The sequence below is a fragment of the Chionomys nivalis genome, chromosome 7 (genome assembly GCF_950005125.1).
Source record: "Chionomys nivalis chromosome 7, mChiNiv1.1, whole genome shotgun sequence".
In the NCBI taxonomy this organism is placed as follows: Eukaryota; Metazoa; Chordata; class Mammalia; order Rodentia; family Cricetidae; genus Chionomys; species Chionomys nivalis.
Window position 1 is genome coordinate 27138154 of NC_080092.1, and position 25211 is coordinate 27163364.

Here is a 25211-nt window from a genome sequence, read left to right on the forward strand (position 1 = left end):
AAGCACAATATTAATATCGACAACTAAACGGCACTATCTAAACAATATTTTTTGCATAGCCTTTCTAGTCTCTTACCTCTTCATAGCTCTACTCCCACAGAAGTCTAGTTTATTTCCATAACTGGACATGTTCAGTTGCTTGCTATTCCCCTGCTGATCCTTCACCTATTGGACTGCTACTATAGATACAAATAATTCAACATCCCAGTGCTTTCTAATGCAAACCCAAAGGACTCCCCCGTCTCAAACCACTCTTTGAAGGTGAGAGTTCATTGATGCTATGTAGTTGTTAGGCTAAATATGTACCACTAGATAACACTTATCTTAAGCTTGGAATTATGCCTGGTGAGTTTTACCAGATACTCTGTTGAACTGTCAGTTGTATATCAAAGGGATGTCACTGCCATAAATCTTAAGAGTTAAAAGGTATAAAGGTTCTCATACCCCATGAAAGTGTTAATCACACAAAATTCACGCTCCCACACAGCCTCAGCCCTTAGTAACAGAATGGCTAGTAAACTTTGGTTTGGGTGCCACCTACTGGTAGGAAATGTACGTTAAAAGCCCACCTGGCTAAATGTTGAGCTATGTTAAGAATGTTTTTCCCTGACCTATGTTAACATATCTTTCATGTTCAGCTCACTTGAAAAGATAAGGCCTTTCCCCATTCCTATTTGGAAAAATAAACTCATTGCATAAGGAAAATGAAAAGAACCAATGAAATGTTCTTAAAATGTCCGAGTCTAGGACTGGGGAGATGACTCAGTGCACAAAAGGACCTGCGTAGACACAGGAGGATCTGTGTTCCGATCCCCAGCACTCATGAAAGATCTAGGCAAGGAACTGGAGAGATGGCTCATTGGGGAAAGTGCTTGCCATCTGAGTATGAGGACCAGAATTCAGATCTCTAATACCTACACACAAGACATGGCAAAGCCTGTAAGCCCAGCACTCAGAAGATAGACAGGGAATCCCACTGGCAAACTTAGGTTGTTTTGCCTGGTTCAGCAAGAGTCCCTGCCTGGAGTAAATAAAGTGGAGAGCTACGAAGGAGAACATCCAATGTCAGCCCTCAGCCTCCACATGCATCCATGCACTGACACATAACACACCCACATCCCCACCAGAAAAAGCCAAGCAACACAAGCAAGACTATAATGCTAGTACTATGGAGGCAAAGAGGCAGTTCCTGTCCAATCAGCGAGATCCAGTCTCAACAAATAAGATAGAAAGCAACTGAAGTCATATAGGTGCACACATACACATAAATACTTTTTAAAAATTCTCCACGACCAGACCTCATTACAGATGGCTGTGAGTCACCATGTGGTTGCTGGGAATTGAACTCAGGACCTTTGGAAGAGCAGGTGGTGCTCTTAACCACTGAGCCATCTCTCCAACCCTTAATTACTTTTTAAAAAAAAATTACCATACATCTAGGAAACATTTTAATAAATTATTTCTCATCTAATTAGCTGCTCAGATAATTTTGAAAGGCTAGTGACATATACACACTTATTCTGCAGCGGGCCTCGGACTCTGAATCTTCCTGCCTCTGTACGCCAGGCTCACATTTAATATACAGAGGTCCTTGCCTGAACACGGTCAGTGATTTCACAAAGAGGAAAAAAAAATATTTGAGACATTACAGAACAGATAGGCAGTATTTTAAGAAAAGATATTTATTATTTACACCACTGAAATAGTCCTGTAAGAACAATGTACACCATGTTCATTTAAAAGGAGCAATTCCCTTCAAATACAAGAACTGTATAAAGCAATACTGTCAACACAAAACAGTGGTCACATTACATATCTGCAGGCTTAAGCATTGCAAGTAACACGTATTTTTAATCTTATGGCCAGAAATGTTTGCTGCAACGGTGTTAGTAGTTGGCAATGACGCACAGCTGGCGTAGGCAGATGCTATCCATACTTCAGAGAGAGGAGCTGGTGAATGTGCCTTTTACTACTGCAGTAAGCTGTGCTCATGACCAGAGTTTCAGGCAGAAGTGCTTCTACTTAGCCACCCAAAGGACGCCCACTCCTGTCCTCTAGTGTGATTTCAGTTGTTTGTTGACCTGCCATCGAGGGCATAGTCTTACCATGCAGATATCCTCCATTCTTAAAGAACACTGACAACTCCAGCTTCGAAATCTTCCTGGCAGACAGCGGAAGAGGAACTCTGTGACAAGGAAGAACAACTCCAGGGAGTTTTCAGCACAGCAAACTTGCTATTTAAAAGCTTGTTTGAGCTTTTTGGTTTTGCTTTTGGTTTAAAGGGGAAAGCACTAGCTAGTTTGAAGATAGGTTTGGTCTCAGACTCAGGCAGCTGATTATACAAGGAGACAAAAAACATAAGACAAAACTAGTTTTTAAAGTCACAGATGACACCGGTGGATGTATTTTTCCCCACCTTTCATTTCATTTTCTGTTTTCCATTTTTTTAGAGGGTTTGGAAAACACCTCAATAATCAATGCCAGAGAAAATTTTCTTCAGGAGTAAATAAACATAGAGGAAAAAGAACTTTTTTTTTTTAGCACTTTGTTATGATCTTCAAAAAAATACAAAATAAAATTTACACAGCATTGGAAGACCACAGCTAGGCAGCCTGGTATCTGCTTCAGTGTCCAGCACAATCATGGTAATGCCTAGCAAAGAAACAAATGTCCACGGATCTCAAGGATCTCCAACTGTGACTGTAACTACCGTATCTACTGTCCTTGCTTCTTTGATAGATACCTGCAAGAAATGGAATAAACACTGGATCAGGTAAAATCATGAAAACAATCGACCTCTCCTGCCAAAGACTTATGGGCCTTTCAAGAGGAGACAGTTACTAGCTATTACAAACTGTTGTGTGCCCCATGCTCAGAGTGGTTGCAAGCACGTGTTGACTTTAACCTTCACAGGAGCTGCAGAATGAATTTCTACTAGAACTTCCTTCTATTTCTCAGGTACTAAGGTTAAGTAATTTGCCAAGTCAGGCTGCTCAGAATCACAATTAGCCTTTGGAAGTTACAAACATTATATACCACAGTACACTGCCTTTTCCAATGTTAAATAGCATTGTGATTTCTAATTAACTCAGACTTCATCTAAATATCAGATTTTTTTTCCTGCATAAAGATAATGGAATAAAAGATACTATAGGAGGCGGGGCACACATACACATATAAACACAAAATATGTTTTTAAAAAGGGACTGTGCTCAGGAGTGTAAAGAAGGCTGGGGCTGCAGCTCAGAGATACCCTGCCTACAACAGCATACATGTAACCTTAGGTTCAATACCTAGCACTATAAAGAAAAGACTATAAGGGTGTTTTACCAATTGATCAACTGTTTCCTCATATTCTTTATTAGGATCTGCTGCTAGATTAAAATTTCGATCCCTTTCTCATATTTAGAAACTACCATCACTAGTTATATGTCAGTAATGTAAGAAGCCAAAAGTGGAATTTGAAGGAGCAAAGTGTCCACCAGGGGTTTCTTTTGGTGTTTTCACCAGCACCAGATCTTTACAGGTCTGATTTTAAAGCAGCCTTACTTTATAGGACACAAAGCCCTCACATGTCTCTAGGCTTTCTGTGCTGTGTCAACTTGATGTTGATTGCAATCTGTATGGCTATACTCAGAGAAAGAGCCCAGAAGACTCCGCCAAACGGTCATCTTTAGAAAGAGAAGTCATAAGCAACCGTTCTGCTCTCTATTCCTGCTGCTATACATTCAAGTTCCTTATAATTTTAAACAATGTTGTGCTGAACAACTTAGAGCATAATAGTGATCAACTCCTAGTCAGTCCCATATGCAGCCCAGCTGCTGGGAGGCTGAGACAGGAGGACCAAAATGTGAAGCCAGCACAGGTTACAAAGAGACCATGCCTTAAAGAACCACAGTGGGAGGAGCGCAGGGAATTCAGAGGATGGCCTGCTTCTGTCACAAGGCAACTCACCAGCCTCTCAAGTTCCCACTATTGCAACATTAAAGACCTGAAGGAATGTGGGATTGATTATGAATAAGATTAGAAGAAATACTTTTTTTCATTTTTTAAATTAATTTTATTGAGTTATACATTTTTCTCTGATCCCCTTCCTGCCTCTCCCCTCCCCTTCAACCCTCTCCCATGGTCCCCATGCTCCCAATTTACTCAGGAGATCTTGTCTTTTTCTACTTCCCAGGTACATTAGATCTTAGGGTCCTCACTGTTGTCTAGGTTCTCTGGGATTGTGATTTGTAGGCTGGTTTTCTTTGCTTTATGTCTAAAAGCCACTAACGAGTGAGTACATATTATATTTGTCTTCCTGGATCTGAGTTACCTCACTCAATATGATGTTTTCTAGATTCATCCATTTGCCTGCAAATCTCAAGATGTCATTATTTTTTTTCTGCTGTGTAACACTCCATTGTGTAAATGTACATTTTCCTTTTCCATTCTAGAAGAAATACTTTTGAGGAAATGCCAGTAGAAAAAAATATTTTTAGAATTCTCCTACTTTTTATATAAAAAAAAAAAATTAAGGGCATGGCCGAGTAGTGTGCATGCCTTTAATCCCAGCACTAAGGAGGCAGAGGCAAACAGAAATCTGTGAGTTCAAGGCCAGCCTGGTCTACAAACCAAGTTCCAGGAAAGTTAGGGATACACAGAGAAACCCTATCTTGAAAACCAAAAATAAAATAAGGGCAGTTTGGCAATGCCAACATGCTTGCCCTACTGGTGTAAAGAGACAATGAGGGTTTGCATCTACCTTTCCCAGTACTTGTGATTCAGCTCCAGGAAATCGTCCAGCTTGGCTATCTCTTTGAGATACTGAGTGAGCTTCACGAGCTCTTTGTCTTTATCTCGATTCAGGTGCGCTTTCATGAAAGGCCTTATCTGTCAAAAAACAAACAAACCTTACATTGTGGCTGGAAAGTTAACAAAAGGTCACGCTACTCCAACATTTCAGTCAGGCTAAAATACCATGCAAATGACTCATAGTAACTAAGTTTACAGAAGTCTTGGGTACAGCTCTTTGGTCTTCAGCCTAAACTGGACACCGGCCTCCTCCAGCACTATGCTGCTCATTCCTTCTGTCATCTGAGTGGCTCCCACTAACTGATTCATTTACACTATCTGCTCCATACAGATGCGAGCTTGACCTAAGCACAGTGGAGTCACCTCTCCTGTGGCATTCCTCTACTCTACCCGCTGCCTACACTTGTCGCTTTGCTGTCTGCTTGCCTGCGTGTGCGGAGCCAGTTCTCTCCCTCCACTATGTGCTTCCTGGGGGTTGAACTGACATTGTGCAGGCCCCATTATGCTGAGATTATTACACATTAATGCCAGTTTTCTGCCACATTTTGCCATAAACATTTCACTTTGTCATTTATGTATAAAGATCAGTTTCCATAAAAGGGCAGTCATGTTCTCCCAAATTTTAAGGTTGATATATTTTATAGCTTCACTTAAAGAGTACTACAAATTATAAAAGTCAGGAAAACAGAAGAGACTGGATCTTGATTTACACAGTGAGAGAGTGAAGTATGACTTATCTTTACATAAAATAAGTATGACTTATTTTAAGTGAAATACATGTTTGGGATGTTTCAGAATATTAGAAGACAGGGTACAGAGTGAACACACTTGCTTCTCTTCCAAAGCAACAGGTTGAATCTGTGCTATAATCTGGGCTTCTATCACCATTCTGACACTTGCACTACACTCACTATGCACTAAACCAACTCAACCCGAAACTCTGTAAAGGCTGCCAGGACCTACTTTCTACAAGTCCCCATCCCTTGTCTTTATCAAGATCCTGGCTGGCTGAGTTCAGGAGAGAGGGAAAGGTCTTACAACAGGATGTCCACTTCACCTGTAGACATCCTCACTACCGTCAGAGCATCTCTGCTCATACTGTGCAGATGTGCTAGCATCCATGGGCATTAGAAGCTTCACCGTTCTCTGCTGCCAGGACGAAGTGACTCTGTAGCTCCTACACAGATGTTGAGTGACTCATGCTAAGATTATCACTGACTCAGGAAACTAGTCACATAGACTCTGTCCAAATTCTGTCAAATACCCATCACACACACAATTTTGAGTAAGTCTTAACTTTTCATCCTAGGATTAAGAAAGGGAAACAAAACATATGTGGTTCCTTCTATCACTTGTGCCTGATAATTCTAAGATCTGTGCTTAACTTAAAAGAATCCAAAACCGGGGGCTGGAGAGATGGCTCAGAGGTTAAGAGCACTGAATGCTCTTCCAGAGGTCCTGAGTTCAATTCCCAGCAACCACATGGTGGCTCACAGCCATGTATAATGAGATCTGATGCCCACTTCTGGCATGCAAGCATACAGGGAAGGAATGCTGTATACATAATAAATAAATAAATCTTAAAAAAAAAAAATCCAAAACCCTCACAACCATGTGTAACTCTAGTTCAGTGATCTGACACCCTCTCCTGGAATCTGTGGGTACACACAGTGACAAACATATATACATCTGGCAAACAGTCATACACACAAAATAAAAGCAAGCAAATTGATAAATTGTGTTGTGTATGTGTGTACCTGCATCACTGAACATGTCCTTTCCTGAGATACATGAGATGGATTCACCACTGTTTGAACACCACAGAATATACTTCATTTGACTGCACACCTAAGTCCAATGGTAAAGCCTACTGCTTGCTCCCAGTCCACAAAACCACAGCATGTTACTGTACTAAACATTGTAGACAGTTGTAACACAATGATTAAGTATCTACACAAAGACAGGGCACAGTAAAAATACTAGGTAACAGGAAATGTTCTGCTCTGCTATCTTACAGGGCCCTTTCTAACACTCCCGGTCTGAAAGATCATCCAAAAGTCCATTACACTCCACATTCAGCTTACATGAGCCTAGAGCAAGTAAAGCTGTCTTACCTTCAGTCCGTTCTGTGGATTCATTAGAAAATTTCTTCCTATGTCATCAAACATAATGGTGTTTTTTTTGCTGTAGAACTCAGAAAACTTTCCCCAAATGACACCAAGAGGCTTCACCTTAAAATAAAGGTTTATATTTAACTCAGTGTTAGTTAACAGCTCACCCCTAAAAGCAGAGCAAGCTTCTTCCTGACTGTAGGGCTGTACTGAATGACCACTAGGAACCACATGAGACTACAATGTTCAATGGCTTGTGCATGTCTACCACATCTAGTCCTACCATAAAACTTTACACAATATTCACATGAAGATTCTAGGGCAAAAGACATAGGTGTTTTCTGAGCTAATAGAGACCTGCTTCTCTCAAGATCTTTCAAACTAGGGACATCTTAGTGAGGAAACTACCCTAGGCTCTTTCAATTAATCAGTTAGGTAGCTTATTGCACATATATATGGTTTTTCTTGTTGTATTTCTTTGATTTTGCCATTTCAGAGTCCTACTCTGCAGCCTAGGCTGGCCTTGAACTCATATTCCTCCAGTCTCAGCCTCCTGCGTACTGGAACAGAGGTGGATGTCACTGTGTCCCAGTGATTTTTGTCTTTAAGTCACTGCACCAGTGCCTGATTTCTAGGACATTTGATCCACAAACTTCAAAGGCACCAGAATTTAATTCCTGGTTTTGTTTCAGAATTCCTAATCCAGGACTACAAAGGGACAAAACACTACAGACCTATCTGCTGATACTCACATAGTTTACAAAAGTCTCTCAAAACCCAAACTGACAACAATGCTTCCATATAGAAGGATCACCAGTCACCAGCTATTCATGAGGTGGAGTAATATCTTCCTACAGCAGAGGTTCTCAATCTTCCTAATGCTGTGACGCTTTAATACAGTTTCTCATGCTGTGGTGATCCCAACCATAAAATAAATTTCACTGCTACTTTATAACTGTAATTTTGCTGTTATGAATCATACTGTAATGTCTGTGTCCTCTGATGGTCTTAGGCAACCCCAGTGAAAGGGCTGTTTCACTCAAGGGGTTGCAACCCACAGGCTGAGAATCACTGTGCTAGGAGGAAGCGTTCAGGAACTACAAACCTTTTATTTTGGAGAATAAATATGAATGAACAAAGCATTCAGAAAATGCCTAAAATACATCCATTTTAAAAAGCAGATTCTTCCTAGAGAGCGGCAGGACTTCCAGTCCGTGAACCAAGTCGATGGGTGAGATGAGCAGTAGTGAGGAGAGAACGCTTGAGGAGCGCTCAGCTTAACCCCAAGACAATGCTTTCTTCCGAGGAATACTATTCTAACACTTTTTCACCCAAATTTTTTCTACTATTTGTTTATTCCTGAAACACAACTGCCCAATTTTTGAATCAAGAACATAGAAACTAACACAGTAAGTCAGACTCTAGGGTTCGCAGGGAACTTGTCTCAGGTTTGATGATGAGACCGTTCAGATACCAGGACTAGACATCCTACATCTCAAGTCTAGCACACCTTGTTCTCCCAAACATGGAGTAATATCGATGACCACAGAATAATCTGAAAACAAAGAAATATGCAAAGGAAAATTTCAAATCATGTGTTAACATGATAGGTAACAACTAGAGAGTCTAGTCCATTCACCTCCAGGCTTGGCTTTTTGTTTTTTCAATAAAAAAAACAGCCTCAGAAAGTTCACTAAGTTAAGGGGAATCCTAGAGGACACAAAGGCTAAGAACCATTCCCACTGGCCTGCAAACATCATTAAGACTGCCTTTATTTGAAGTCTTTAACCATTCCGCTGCATCAAAGGAGGAAGTAGAATGCACCGCACGCACCAATCTCAGCTCTCCACACCCAACCACAGGGAGTGAGCTGTCCTCTGATGCCCCACCGCTGCAGCCCTGCTGGGCTTAGGTTTCCTGAGCTCCACAACACTTAGACCGCAGAAGGCAAGCAGCGGTCATAATTACACATCTCTCCTGGTGTGTAAGTAGCTCTTGCACTGAGGAAGTCCTTGTGCATGGAGGCCACTGTTTACACTTTACCACCAGCTCTCGTCCTTCCTAATACAGGGACAACATTTCCCTCATCTTTATTACTAACTGTGCCTGTGGCTGGGCTGGGTAGGAGCAGTCACTTGAGTAAGCCACATCAAAATTCCTCATTTTTAAAGTCCAATCCTCTTCTCTGATGCCCTGCTATTATTTTCTAGGATGTAACCTGGTCCATGTATTCTACATCAGTTTCTTCTAGAGAAGTGTGAGTACACTCTGGTTTGTTTCCAGCACACTTCCTGATAATATTCAGTTTCTCTCTTCTACCTGTGTGGCAGTTCTTCACCGTCACTACAGCTAGCCTTCACACAGTTCCTTTCTAGACAGCCTTTCAACAGCTTGCTTGCATCATTAGATTTCATTTAAATGTTTTAAGTTAATTCATTTAGTTTATATTTTTGAGACAGGGTCCCATTATGGAGCCCTGACTCCTCACCAGCCTGGAACTATGTTGACCATGCTTGACCTTGAACTCAGAAAGATCTGCCTGCCTTCTAAGTGTTGCAAATCTTTTAAAATATAATGTCTTTGTCAAAATTCAGCGCCAGGCAGTGGTGGCGCACGCCTTTAATCCCAGCACTCGGGAGGCAGAGGCAGGCGGATCTCTGTGAGTTCGAGGCCAGCCTGGTCTACAAAGGGAGTTCCAGGACAGGCTCCAAAGCTACGGAGAAACCCTGTCTCGAAAAACCAAAAAAAAAAAAAAAATTCAGCTGCCACTTTACTATCTGTTCAGGTGAAATTCTAAATTCTACTTTTTTTTTTTCCTTTTCTGAAAGTTTAAATACAAAAAAATACACTCATCTTTAACAAAAGCAACAGGAGCTCTTACATCGATAAGCCCCCTCCTCGGCGTGTGCACCGTTATCATGGCAGCACTGTCCAGCATGAAGGTAATCTTATAATTGGCATTCGTGCTCACTCCCAGCTCCTGTAACACAAACATTCATGAGGTTAACATGCAGGAGTGGAAAATCCCAGGCTGTCTGAACATTCTATCTGCAATTTCTCAAACTGTCAATTTAATTTTCTACAGCAATTGCAGCCACATTCTGCTACACAACTGGGAAGTATTTGTTTTGTTGAATTGTGTTGGTGAGCAAATCAGAAGTGGACTCATTCCTAACTGGCCATTTTAGAATGAATCGCCTCATCAGTATCGCACACCAGAGCAAAGGGCAAAGAAACATTACTGGAGTAAAAGGGAGGTAAAAACGGGTCTTAGCTTTTCCTTGGAACCAGCTTAGGCATTCAGATCAACCCATCATTAAGCAGGCTCAAACACACCCCTACTCCCAACACTGGCATTCTGTAGCTATTAAAAGACAGCCAGTAAAAATGGAATTGATTCAGTCTTAGAATCTTTCATCTGTCTAATGTGATTTTAGAACATGGTGAAATGGCTTGTTTCTAACACTTACTTTCATTTTAGCTTCAATCCACTTCATATTTGTTGCAGCTAAAACATGAGGAATAATACAATACATATGAAAAGTTTGAGTTTCATTTTTTTAAAAAGAATTTTTCTGAATAAATAAACTTTCTAAGCAAGACCACAACTTTAAAAACATCATAAATAATGGTCCCTAATAGACTTACATTAGTGTGTCTTCTAAAAATACTTAAACCACAGAGGTAACCACGATAAGTAAAATCCAAACTCCATTTAAACCAGCCCTACCACTATTCTTTATTCATTCCAAAGTAGTTTGAGAGGTGTGGATCTCAACTTTCTCTGGCAGCGGATCCAGGAAATGCATAAGCACTTATGGTGTCAGCATAAACATACTTATGGTTTGTGTCAAAAGTCTGTGTGGAAGACTAACCAGTTTTGTCAGGCTTAGCAAATGACACTTCTAAAGCCCAGCATCTTAAACCTGAGACAAATGTGTCCCCTACATTACATTACATGTCTGCACCGACACAGTCACCCGACACAAAAGCCAATCGTCATCCCCATGCTCTCCTAGTCTCAGCTTACGCTTTACGTGCAGAATTGGTCGGTAAAACTCCAAGTTTAGAGAATGTCACATTTCCAATGAAAACAATCGTAAAGAAAAGTTAACTAGCAGCTGTTCTGTACAAGTGATTTCCGGATGAAAAGCGAGGAGACACACAGAGTAAAGAGCTCTTCACTGTTAAGGCATCACTGTGTGTTAGCGACGGTGCTAGTTACCAGACCTCCACCCAAAATATAGGTCAAAGTACTACTTCCAGGTGAAGACAGGGAGGCTCACAGAGATTAAATGACCTGCCTGACTCCACAAAGGACACCACTTCCTAGCATATTTAGCTCTAAAGTAAGTATCCCTTTTCAACCGGCAGCCATAAAATAATTTACCAATAACTTATTTTAAATATATGATATAAAGGTACTCTAAACACTAATGTTTAAGGTCTTTTCTCTGATGTCATATCAGGTGGGGAAAAAAAGTGCTTCAGTTAGCTCTCTTCTCCCAACTTCAAAAATGAAGTTACCACACCTTCCCTTGTTTTTCATCTTACCAGCTGTGAAGTAAGCGTCAGTGTGCAAGGGATATACTCTCCATTACAAGGGAAGGACAAAGAAAGCTTACAGACTGCAACCAACTATCTGGCTTCTCATCAAATACCCACTACAATTACAAGGGAAACTTTTATATTTGATGGAATCTTATTCCGGTCATGGTAACTCTCTGATTATGAAACTGCCAAAAAGTAATTTCAGTGTCTGCACAGGGGTGGGATGTCTGCTTCATTTACCAAGAAACAGAAAGACAAATGTCAACTGAACTCAAAGTGTGACCTTAATACAGCAAGCTTCTGCTCTGTAGCAAACTCATGATCTATCATGTGTCTACAAACTCAACATCAGAAACACTGCTTCTGGCAATGTATTAACTTTTCCTTAAGCAATTCACACCCTTCTTTACTCCTGTCCAGCTACATTGCTAAGATATTTTTGTAAAGAAATGTCTGTCTTCAAATATTTTGAAACTAGAATGAGAAAAAAAGAGGAGGTACTAAGGATTAAGGGCTGGCGATAGAGCTCAGTGGCAGAGTGTCTCTAGCCTGCACAGGGTCCCTAGTTCAAGTCCCAGCACTGCAAAAACAAATGAATAAGCACTTTTATTCTAACATAATGGCCCATTCTTGTCCTATACTCAACTATCTTCTTACTATTAAGAAATATACTTGTACTTCATATAATGACGTAAGGAAGTCAAACATCATTTTAGAAATTCACTTAAATAAACATTCACATTTAAACAAATCTTTTCTAGTAGTGTTTTGTACAGTAAAATAATATAAGTAACAAACTTATTTATTATGGAAAACTAATAAAAAAATTAGGCTTACACCAAATAACAATGTCATAATCTTCATATGCAGATGTTAGAAATTCATGAAGATAGGGTCTCATTAACTCTACCCCAGTCTCTGCACAAGACCTATGATCTAAAAAAAAAAAAAAAAAAAAAAAAAAGGTGGATCATAAAAACAATTACTAGTTTATTATCAGGGACAAGTACTGGGCAGAATGAAGTTATTATAAAAAAGTAACCTGTCATGGGATAGAATACACACAACTGCACAAAGCTTGAGGCTGAAGGACACTGAGGATGAGCGGATGTTTTTGCAAGGCACAGAATTCGACGCCCTTGAACTGCAGTGTCAAAGGATCAATTCTATATAACATGCAACGAGCGACACTGAAAATTCAGACTTAAATGGACCACAGTATTTTTTTCATCGAGCTTGAGTATTATTCTCAATAACGAACAGTAAGCAATGCCCCCCATACTCACATATACTCATCATCTTAAGAAATCAACATCACTGCACAACAAGTGCAATCACTTGATTAATTCTTAAGCAAAGTACACATTAAGTTATAACACATTTAATAAAATTTCACTATCAGAAAGTATATATTTATTGCCCATACTAGAAGATGAAACAAACGTCTTTAGTTGTCAATTGACATGACTAATTTTAAATTTAAGAAAGGAACCTGAATATATTTAAAAAGAAAACAAGGGTAAAATAAAAACACTATTTTTTAAAATAGTCCTCATTAAAGTGTCAATCAGGGTTAAGTTGGATAATATATAACATCTACATCCTTTGCCCCCACAAATAACCTATGTGTGTATACAAATATTTTTAGGCATGTGGCTTGGTCAGGGTTTCTATTGGTGATAAACTGCTACGACCACAAAGCTCCTACGCTCTCAGGTCACAGTCCTATATGGAAAGCAGGCAGAACAGGAACTCAAGGCAAGAACTGAAGCAGAAGCCATGGAGGAACACCACTTGCTGTTCTGCTCCCATGGTTTATTCGGCCTGCCTGTTATAGCACCCAGGACCACCAGTCCAGGGAAGGCACCACCCAGAGTAAACTGGGCCCTTCCAGATCAATCACCCATCAAACGCACCACAGGGCTGCTTACAGGCCAACTGTATGGAGGTATTTTTGTTTTAATTAAGATTCCTTCTCCCAGACAATCCTGGCTTGAGTCAAATTGGCATAAAAAACAGCCAGCACAATATATATTTAATTCAAAGCAATTAACAATAACAAAAAAGAGACACACAAACACACTAAATAGAAAAATTAAAACATTAAAAGCGGCCATTTTTGGCTCTTAAAATTATAGGTAATGCCTTATTCGCTTATCTATATTTCCTAGATGAATGATTTATTTTTGTAACAATAAGGACGCTTTCAAATACTTCGTGTGGACATGGAGTTGCCGGGAGGAAAACTGTTACAGGTAAAAGAACAACAGAGTGTACCTTAACGGACTCACCAAATAACGTATAATCGACATCCAGCACCAGAAGCTTTTTCCCTTCCCTGGGAGGGTTCAGCACTTCCACTTTGTACTCCTTGACTCTGCGAGAGATCTTCAGTAAGTTTTCTTCCCTAACAGAAAAGGTAAGATCAGATGAAAATCCCCTCTCTTCGCACATAACAATCTATTTGAAGGCCAAGAGCACTTACCTATTTTCTACTTCAACTATTTCATCTTCAATGTCAAAGTCGTTGATGACATCATCATTGTCAGGAGGAGGGCATAAGACGTCTTCCTATTAAGACAGGAAAGCTGTGTTTCGCCGTAACAGGCACACATGTTGGCAATCTCAGCTCAAGCACAGAGCGTGGGAAAATCTCCACTGTTAATTACTTGTTCTGTAGGCCCCCTGGGCAGATCTGACATATTAAATTTTACACACAGGCTATATACACTCACAACTAACTATATACTAAGAAGCCCCACTACCTAGCTCTGCTGAGTTAACACCCCATTCATCGTGCAGCCATTTTTCACCGATCATGAGATGGAAAGTTTTAGCACAATTAAAACTATAACAGTACAGGGTCTATTGTAACACCTTCAAAGGGACATATGGTAACAAAAGTAAACATTTACCAAGCTCTCCTCACGAGTTCCCATCATCATGATTTTAGTATTTGGTTTCAGTTTGAGAGCTCCAAGCTTAACATCATTTTCTGCAGGTTTGCCTACAATACAAGCAAATGACTGTTTTCTCACTAAAGTTCAAGTGCTGGTTCCACTATCCCATTACATAAAAGCCAAACATCAACAGGTCTGATAGTATTGGGTTTCTTTTGTTTCTTTCTTACAGTTAAAAAAAAAAATAATCCTACTACTGAGTATGTACTTAGCATAGTAAGTCATTAGTAATACAAGGATTATCTCCCTGAGTCCCATCTGGCCTGGCAGTGGACCTACCTAAGCAAAATCAACTCATGTTTTATTGCTCAAGATAAAGATGGCACCATGCTAGAAGCCTTGAAGCCCAAGACTAAACTATAGATTCTCTAGTACCTCAAACTCACTTGTCAATGACATAAAAGATCCAAGTAAGCTAGCCAGGGACAGTGCCAATAAACTAAGTATAATCTCCACTTCTGAAACAAGAAACGATTTGGGAAGAATACAAACCCAAGTAATAATGAAAGGTAAATCACAGATGCCAGAAACAAGTGACTCTCACCTGGGATTTCTGTGTCAAAGCCTTAACAAGCAAATACCAACTGTCAGGGGAGCAAAGTCATCCAAACAGTAGCGGTATTTTCAAGTAACTGTTCATCATCCTGATTTTTATCACTGAAACACGTTTAGGAAACTCAAAAAAAAAAAAGTTTCTTTTATTTAAAAAAAAAAAAACATAAACCATAATAGCAAACAGAAAAACCCATAACCACTAGTGTAAAAATCTCCAAGTGGGGAGATTACCTTTAACTTTGAGCCCCAGTAACTTCTGGCGCTCTGGGAGCACTCCCGTGAGGGTCTTGAGGAACTGCTTGAGATCCAGCACAGTATCATCTTCTGAAAGCGTGGTAACTGAATACTCCTGCCCACCCCATTTCACAATGATGGGGAGCGCCATTCTTCGAGCATAGAAGTGGTAGCTTTCTGTCACAACAAAACACCTAGGAGACAGGCACACACACAGTAAGTGCTTGCAGCCTGAACCCTACTGTACAGTCTAACGGTGGAGATGGGTGCGCCTCCTGCAAAGGGGGCTCACAGAATCCCACATGCTACAATTTCCTTACTCATTCTGGCTTAAGGTTAGTATTTCCTAACACTCTTTCAGATTCTTCCTCTTGTTCACCTAGCGAAGAACAATGAGCTGCTTGGTTTGGTTGGGTTTGTGCTGGAGAGGCAAGCCCCACCACAGCAGACATTATGTTTATTAAATGGTAGAGAGGCATTCACTGGGAGCACTGAACGCAGAACAAACGACCTGGGCTCAGACCCGAGATCTCCCACCTACTATTTCACTCCTGAAGTTACTCTGCTTAGCACATACCTTCCCTCATCTGTAGAACAGAGGAATGCTATTTGCATCTTAAGGTTCTTAGGATGATTAAATCGGTTAATATTTCTAACTCTACTTGGGAAGCACTATATGTCTTTTTTATTATTATTATTATTATTATTATTATTATTATTATTATTATTATTATTATTATGTATACAGTGTTCTCTCAGTCTGTACGCTTGCTGGCCAGAAGAGGGAACCAGATATCATTACAGATGGCTGTGAGCCATCATGTGGTTGCTGGGATTTGAACTCAGGACCTCTGGAAGAGCAGTCAGTGCTCTTAACCTCTGAGCCATCTCTCCAGCCCCTATATGTCTTAATTAAATAAATTTAAAGCAGTCCTAGATAATACACCATTATGTGCTTTATATTTTACAAACTGACCAGATGTACAAAGATCATCTCATCTAGTAAAGGTATCTAATAACTCCAAGTGGATCTACAGGAGTTAAAGCCATCAAATTTCCGTTTCAAAAAACAAACCTGCTCATATAGATCCAACCATAAAAATGTTACATGGCAGCTGCTATTCTAACAACGAAATGCAAGTTGCTTGTCCCATGAATTTATAAATTCATTTCCTTCATAGGTTGGAGAACTGAGCTTTCTATTGGCATTCTGTAAAGCTTTCACCTACATAACGAAAACATTTGATTGTACAAAATCATCACAACCTACTGCTACAGAAGGTAAACCTTAAATGACAACCTGCAAAAACCTAACTTGGAAAGTCTGTCACCGTGCTCATTATAAAATATTAAAAAATCCCTACTCACACTGGCTTACGCGGTTCCCTTCACGTCAGTTATACTTACTCATATGTTCATAATGTACTACAGAAAATTTGCAGCAAGCCTGCTAATTGGGGAAATAAATGTCACTTTAGGCAGAATCTGCCCCCAAGTGTTATGACCTTGAAAAAAAAGGCATGTGAGTCAAACTGAAATAGTTATATATGTTATTTTTCTGTAAGACACAGAAATGGGAATGACTTCCTAAGAGTTAGGAAGGCATCTACCACTTCTTAATGCTGTGATGGGCAGAGTAGCGCTTGGAGACCATGAGAGAGTGTTAACTCGTGGTTCCTAATCAAGAGCACTGACCTAACTGGAGAAGACTTCTTGGAAGTGCCATCAGAAGGTAAAGGAAATAAACAGGAAAGGGACCTGATAATGTGTATCTTAACCAGTCTTACTCTACAGTCTCTGAAACATGCTGAAACCCGAGCACGCCATTCCTCTAGGCTCTTTCATGTTACCAGCTTTAGAAAAATCTGCCAACGGCATGGGCTCTATGGGCTTAGCAAAACAGAGCACAACTTCATAAAGAACTTCTGCCACAAATGCTGACTAGAAGTTGGTGAATGCCCTAAGAAGCCAAGCATAGAAAACAAAGGTTACACACTTACACCGCTTAAGTTCCTAAAACTTCTTTTTTTAATTTTGGAATCTTATTTCATCACTACTGAGAATCATGCAGGACGTAAAAGCATGGCATTTGTATACTTTTTCTTATACAATTGTAATAGTTTATTACATAAGACCGTCCCAAATTGGGGATGGGAGCAATAAGGGGTAATAGCAATCAAACTCAGAAGCACATTTTTATGGGATATGTAAAGAATATATATTTAGGTCGGAGTTCTGCCCAACATCCAGTGTTGGCTTTGCCTAGTCAATTCTTACCTCTGTCCCTCAGCCTGCTAAACCCTAAAACGAGTCAATTCAAATTTACGTGTTTTGATAAGCGATAACACCGAAAGCACTTTGTAAGGTGCAAGGAGCTAGATGGGCCGTAGTAGTGAGAGAAGGGCATGCTAAACATCGTAACTGTCTCAGTCTTCACCGTCCTGAACAGCTGCCCTCGCTGTACAAGCTAGAAACCTGTCAAAGAAGTCACAGCGACTCGCCCAACACCGCACAACGAAAAGCAGCTTAAAGGCGGCAATTTCAAAAGTAACAGTGTGAACTTTTCATTAAGCCCGGCAAGAGCGAGTGTGCGGTGGCGGGCTCCGGGCCCGGGCACCAGCCAGCAGCCGCCGCGCGGGGTACAGCTGAGACTGGACCGGGAGAGCATCCGAAAGCAGGCAGAGACTCAGACACAAACTGCCTGGGACGCCTTCAACAACCACCTTGAGGGGACGGCGAGACAGACCCAGCAAGAGGGAGGAATGAGGCCTGCGGGACGCAGAACATTCTAGGATGTGGGGAGCCCTGGGATCAGGTGAGAAGGCCGGATGCGAAGGCGGCGGCCACGACCCGCAGCGCGCCGGGACAGGGGCCTCTGAGTGCCAGGCGGGACAGCCGCGGTCCCAACCCGCCCGACCCGTCAACGAGACAAACTACGAGGCGCATGCAACTCGGTAGCACTCCCCAGCCGCGGCGTCGCCTTCACAGGCAGGCGGCCGCCGGACCCCGCGTCCCCTCACCTGGAGCGCGGCGGAACCAGCCACAGCGGACGCCAAAGCCGGCCGCAGCGGAACCTAAGGAAACCGGAAGTAAGGGGCGGGGCCGGAACCGGCGAGCGGACCGGAAGTGTGTGGTTGAAGCCGGAAATGTGCTGTAGGAGGAAAAGGGAACAGTTTGTTTGGTTTCTCTTCAAATGCTAAGCCCGGAGAGCCCCGGCCAAGCATCTCCACAGAGTGACGAGAAAGTAGAATCCTTCCCAGACCAAAAAAAAAGACCCCCGGTTCCTGAGTGGCCGCCGACCATTCTGCGCATGCTCCGAGTCCGGGTGGGCGCTTCGGGTTTGTGACGTATTTTTTCGCCAAAAGCGACCCGTATGGGTCGTGGGTCGTTAGTATTTCCATTCGTGCAGAGTTCTCTGGTACTCACGAGACTAGCTCGCGCAGCAGTGTCCTGTCCCGAATGAAAACGAGCAGACGGCCTTTGAGAACTGAAGACGAGACCTTTCTATAGACGCAAGGAGCCAGTAATGCTAATAATTTCGGGACCTTCGGATTTTATCCACTGCAGAGGAAAACCGGGGGTCTGGAAAGAGAAAGGGCAGGCCACAGTGACCTAGACACTCCAGGAACAAATGTCTGTGTGACACCTATGGTCCAGATTTGTGTCTCGGGTCAGAACCCCACCCACCAATACATGCTTTGCCTCTTCCTTAAATGCATGATAAGCTAATTCTCTTTACAAAAGAATCTTTGCTGTGATGAAAATAGACGCTACTGAATTCGAAAACACCGAGAGACCAGATTCGATTTAATTCTAATTAGCTGAGTTTTTGTTTTTAAACTGTCACTGTTCTTAGCTCCCGTGAGCTAAAAGGGGAAGAGGGCGTTTAAAGGCAGGTTACAATTACTTCATACCTTCAAAATGTACAGCCAAGTGAGGACCTGGCTCACTCCCCCTGAACATAACGGTAAGTGGAGCTTACCAGGGCAAGCGATTAATCATCTCATAGCAGTTTTACAAATCTGGGGATGGAGCAAGGAGTCAGAGTTGTTAGGAGCTTATGTTTTAAGGATTTAGAATGGGTTCCTCAAAGTTTTCCTTAGCCTTCACATACGAAGAATTCTATCTGAGCCCCTCCAGGTGGCTGGGGACCAAACCTGGGTTCTCTGTAAGAGTCATGGCTCCAGTCCCATCTCAAAGGTTTTAACCCAATATCTCTTCTTGCTTTGTTTACCCACTAACTAGATGTTTAGCATGGCCTGGTTCTATTTTCATCACCACAATGAGTAGAGTTTGTTAATCACCAAGGTCAACTAAAATACTTAAATGCTACACCACCATTGTCACAATAGCACTTCCTGCAGAAGTTCTTGTTTTGATGTTAGAAAAACCATGTTACCAGAGGTCTAATAACTTAGCTATTACCAGAAAATAAATAATAGTAGCCAAGTGTTTAATAGTATTTCTCAAAAAGAGTATGGTAGCAGAACAGTTTTTGGCCAATCTAAAAGATGATTTCAATTCATCTTTTGGCTGTTTCTTTTCTTTCTTGTTTTGTTTGCTTTTCTGGAGGTGAGTATCAAACCCAGAACATTACATGTGCTAAGCAAGTGCTCTTCCATTGGAACTACATCTCCAACCCTTTGTTTGTTTGAGACAAGATCTCCATATTTAGCCCTGCTGGCCTGAAACTCGTCATTGTTTGACCTGTCAAGTTCTTGGATTACAGACGTACATCAACACGGCAAGCCATCCAAGTTTATTTCTATTTAGCTAAACCTTCATGAAATGAAAAATACAGTTAAGAAAAAAAATTGGAGGGCCAGCTAGATAGTTCAGGGATCAAGGAGGTGTTTGTGAAGTCTTACTCTTGCCTTTTTGTGGGGCCCACCAGCCACCTCCCAAATAAATTACACACGGAAGGCTTAGCCTTAGTTAGGAATGCCCCGCCTTAGCTTGGATATTTTTCTTACCAACTTAAATTATCCGGACTACCTTTTGCCTCTGGTCCTTTTCCTTTTCTTACTTCTGCATATCTTATTTTCTCTCTTACGATAGCTGGCTGGGTGGTTGTGTGACTGGCTCCTGGTGTCCTCCTCCCCTTGTTCCCTCATTGCTCTTCTCCCCTTTCTTGGTTCTCTTTCTATGTGTACTCTCTGCCTGCCAGCCCCACCTGTCCTTGCTCGAGCCTTGCTATTGGCCACTGTCTCTTTATTAGACTCTTTTTAAACTTTTTGTTTAAAAAAACAAAGAATCACAGTTTTACAAAGTTAAACAAATGCAGCATAAGCAAAACCAACATTCCTTAAAATAAAATTCCCCAACAAGGAGGCTGCCACCAAGCCTGAATTCCATTCCTGGGTCCCATGTAGAATCAAACCCTGCAAGTCTTCTGCCCCCAACTCCTGTGTGTGAGAAAGAGTGTTATGCTCTCATGCAATACAAAAATTAATTTAAAAAAATTTAAATTTTAAAACACTTAGTAGGGATTGAATTGTATAATTATTCCTTTTAATAAAGGGACTGAACTCTTGGTGACTAGCAATGAATGCAGAGTTGACCTAGAAAAGGGCTCACAGCAGCTTCCAGCAGCCAAGAAGAGAAGCTATCTGTCATTTCTCCCTGGAGCCTCTCCTAAGTAAGTGATTCTTGCCCTCTCCCAGTGTCTTTGCTGTAACAGATGATCTGTAGAAGGCCTGGTACATGGTTGGTTGCCAGGTCTAAAAGACTTAAAAGAAGAATAGCCAGCTTTACAAAGTTAGATGCCAAATTGCAGATATCACTATGGCCATGATGATTTTGGAAGAACAAAGAACATTTCCCTTTCTAAATCCGTTATCATTGCTATCCTGGTTATCTCAGCTTTTCTTGAGAATTATTGAATACCTTTTCCCTCTCAAGTCATTTTTCTTTCTCTAGTGACGGTCTTATCTTCCCTCATAAGGCTCTGGAAGACACACACACACACCTGCCTCCTTGTCGTCCCCCCCATGCTAAAAAGTGACTAGAATCTTCCCTAACATAGGCCCTCAACTAAGCCTGGCAAATTACATCTCTTCTCTATTCTGCTTGCTTCCCCAAAGCAACCGTTTAAAACTTCTGTCCTGCTCAGACTTCAAACCTTCAGTTACTGCCTTGTTCTAGGCAGGTGGCATTGTCCCAGATTTTCGGAGGTCGTCTCCAAACCTTTTCACATCTATAAACTAAGTCCTGCCTGTCCCTGTCTTCACTTCTTTTGTTTCTGAATGAATTGAGACAGCTCCCTTCTACCCCAAACCCGCCCTTGTTCTATGCTCTGGCTCCATCCTTCTCAGGAAACCTGTAAATCCAGTGTCCCTCTTCCTTATAGGTTTTTTTTTGTTTTGTTTTGTTTTTCAAGACAGGGTTTCTCTGTGGTTTTGGAGCCTGTCCTGGAACTAGCTCTTGTAGACCAGGCTGGTCTCGAACTCACAGAGATCCGCCTGCCTCTGCCTCCCAAGTGCTGGGATTAAAGGCGTGCGCCACCACCGCCCGGCTTCTTAACTTCCTTCATGGGCGGTTTCCCTTCAGTGAGCAGTGTGTCTCAGTGTCTCGCCACCATCATCACCAGCCTTTATACCACAGGTTAGGACTCAAAGCATTTGTTTGCACTTGTCTAAATATTGCTTACTACTAAGTGTAAGCTACTCTTCAGCATGCCTTTGGAACATTATTAAAGGAACAGCCTTGGCCACTGTCCTGTAAGCCTTGTGAGGAAACAGATGATGCTCTGTTCATTTACAGTCTTCATCTTAGAGCCTAGCATGATGTTAGCTAAAGTGGAGGCTCACGAACTATGTGATGAATTAGGAATAACAAATGTTAAACAGTGTATATCTAATAATACACATGCATGCACCACTGTATGTCAATGAGGGATTAAAGGAATGTAGGGCTCGCTGCTTGGAATGCGATAAGCATTATGTTGGCAGGTTCTAGCATTTCTGTGATTCAGTTTTCCATTACTGGGGCAAAATACCTAAGACAATCAACTTGAAACCAGGAAAAACTCATTTGTGCCCAGTTTCAGAGGTTCACCACATGACTGCTTGTCCCCACTGATTTGAGCCACTAGTGGCACACAGGGTATAAGAGAAAGTGGTCTTTTCACCTGCTGGAAGCAGTAAAAATGGCCTGGGAGTTGACTTTCTAGATCCAAACTAGCAGCCTTTAAAAAATATATTAAAATATCTTATATGCATTGAATAATGTGTGATGTATATACAGTTTATATGTGATGTTTTTAAAAAACAAAGGTTTGTTTTGTTTTAGATAAGATCTCACTATGTATATCAGGTTGGCCTAGAACTTATGAACTGCCTGCCCCCACCTCCTAAGTGCTGCAATTACAAGCATGTGGCATCATGTCTGTGCACAATTTAAATACAAACATAATGATAGGTTCACAAGAGGTTGCAAAAAAGTCAGTTACATTCTTTACTCTTTTTGGCTTACTAATTTCATCTTCTTTACATGTAGTACATTACTTGTGCATATAGTTCTCCGTTTCTTTATCCTATGTAAGGTTATTCAGACACAACTTGAGTCAAGATCCAGAACTGTCCCATCACCATGCATGTCACCTGTGCTAATCTGTTACACCACCCCTATTCCTCTGAACCCCTGACCAGAATGGTAAGACAATGAAAGCATACAATATAAGCCTTTTGAAATTATAAGAGGGTCCCAGACCTTAGCAGGTCTCAGATCTTAACACAACTGCCACCATGATGGAAGTACTATTCAGGCTAGAAGACTCAGCGTGTAGACAGTACCACCTCCCAAAACAAAAACAAAGACCTAATCTTAATCCATCAGAGTTCACCATTCTGGGAAAGTCCCTAAAGGTACTAACTTTGCTTTCTGACTTCTACAGTTCTGCTTTTAGCTAACTGTTCTTGCTAATTGAAGTGTGTCAACCAAAGATGGGGGTTTTTTATGCTTAGGAGCTCACACTGAGAAAGGTTCAGGACTATTTTGTGATCCCAAATACCTACTGTAGTTGAGGGCAGGCTCAAAAGGAACACTGGCCTAACACCATGTCTGAGTAGTCTTCCCTGGTGGATAATCCACAGAAAATGGCCTTTTTATTTCACATAAAGCCTTGAGATCCATCGTAATCAGTACTTTCTCTTTTGACTGTGAATCACTGGTATAAATTTATCACAGCTTAACCATTCCTTGGGGGTTTTGAGGTGTTTTTTGTTTGGTTATTTTTGTGTTGTTTTGTGGGGGTTGTTTGGTTAGTTGGTTGGTTTTTCGAGACAGGGTTTATATAGGACTAGCTCTATAAACCAGGCTGGCTTTGAACACTTGGAGATCTGCCATGCCTCTGCCCACAAGTGCTAGGATAAAAGATGTGTTCCACCACTGCCCCACCCCCAATTTATAGTCATTGTAACTGTCTCCTTTATGTGTATCAGTAGCTATATGGAACAATGTTATGATATTTGTTTCTATCACCAAACAAAATTTAGAAATTTCCAGAGAAGTCTATTGTATCTTTTCATGTTTTGCAATTTCTGTTATTTTTCTACCCTTCCAATGTTCAAGATCCTCTTTATCTCGTCTGTCTCTGTCTCTATCTCTGTCTCTCTCTCTCTCTCTCTCTCTCTCTCTCTCACACACACACACACACACACACACACACACATAATTCTTTTACTGATTTTTTTGGGAATTTCACATCATGCACCCCAATACCACTCATTTCTAAGTTCTCCCATATCTTTCCTCCACCCTTGTAGCCTCCCCTCAAAAAGAAAATTTTAAAAAAATAATTAAAAGAAAAACGCACTTCCCTCCTCTGTATTTTCTGCCTCTCTATCACATATTCTTTTGTTGTAGTGGCAAGCTGCAGTGAGTCGTGCAGTATACCCTCTTCCAACCTGTGTTATTTGCAAATGTTCATTGTAATGAGTGGTTGGTCTGGTCCAGTGCCCTGGCTTCTAGGACACCATCAATACTAAACCCTCACCAAAACATCAATATCCTGCTGTCACCCTGAGTCATGGTGATCTCGTGGCTGTGGGTCCACAGGACCAGTCCCTTCATGCGTCCCAGCAGGTCATACATGGGATAGCTATTGGGGTGGGCCAACTCAAAGCCCTGGGTGTGGGTCTGGATTGTAGCTGTGTTGGTCACTGATGGTCTCTACCAGGACTTCCTGTTCAAGCAAGAGTCAGGGTCGCCACTCCTTTTAAGGTAAGTTGGGGGGTGGGGGGCAGTACTCTCAGGGCCATCAAGGGTAAGGGCCAGCTCTCCTGTACCCATGCCACTGGAGCCAGTTCTCCCAGGAGGAGGGTGGCAGCTCACCGGCTAAGGCAGTTGGCAAAGGGCAGAACCAGCTCTCCAATGTCCCCTGGTGGCAAAAATGGCCACAGACATCAACACAGACCCCAGCTATGGTAGGACCACAGTCCCAGACTTGGCCTTTGGCCTCAGATCAGGCCCAGACATCACCATAGACCTAGACAGCAATGCAGCCCACTCGATTGGTATGGTCCTGGAGGCAGCATAGCCCTCAGACACCAATGTGGCATCAGGTGGCAGCCCAGATCCCAGGCATCCCCATGGCTTTTCCTGGTAGCACTGGCCACAGACACCATCACAGACCCTGGCTGCAGTAGGGCCATGGACCCCACACATGGCCCTTGACTGCAGCTGAGACCTGGACATCACCATGCCTCAAAGAATCAGCACAGGCCACTCAGATTAGTATGGCCCTAGCTACAGCATGACCCTTAGACATCAGCATGGCGTCAGGTGGCAGCCCAGACCACAGGCATCTGTATAGCCTTCTGTGGTCACACAACCCCAGACATCAACACAGACCCAGACATGCTGCCCTCAGTGACATCACATGGCCCCAGGTGGCAGAGCAGGCCACCCCACCCGTATCAGACAGCTCCTCCCTGCCATCACATCTTCAGCTCTTCTCTCCACAGTGCACGAACCATTTCACTTCTCCCTGGCTCTGATTTCT

General features: G+C 41.9%; 1 protein-coding gene across 1 annotated transcript; it reads right to left on the reverse strand.

Moving 5' to 3' along the window:
* Window positions 1-1673: 1673 nt before the first annotated feature.
* On the reverse strand, window positions 1674-18340 carry Ublcp1 (ubiquitin like domain containing CTD phosphatase 1). Its single transcript, XM_057776032.1, has 11 exons — window positions 18229-18340; window positions 15206-15402; window positions 14375-14466; window positions 13945-14030; window positions 13751-13866; window positions 12297-12395; window positions 10379-10416; window positions 9790-9888; window positions 6912-7028; window positions 4748-4875; window positions 1674-2743 (listed from the first exon to the last, which is right to left on the reverse strand). The coding sequence occupies exons 2-11, from the start codon at window positions 15357-15359 to the stop codon at window positions 2716-2718; spliced, it is 957 nt and encodes a 318-aa protein (XP_057632015.1). The 5' UTR covers window positions 15360-15402; window positions 18229-18340; the 3' UTR covers window positions 1674-2715.
* Between the last annotated feature and the right edge of the window lie 6871 nt (window positions 18341-25211).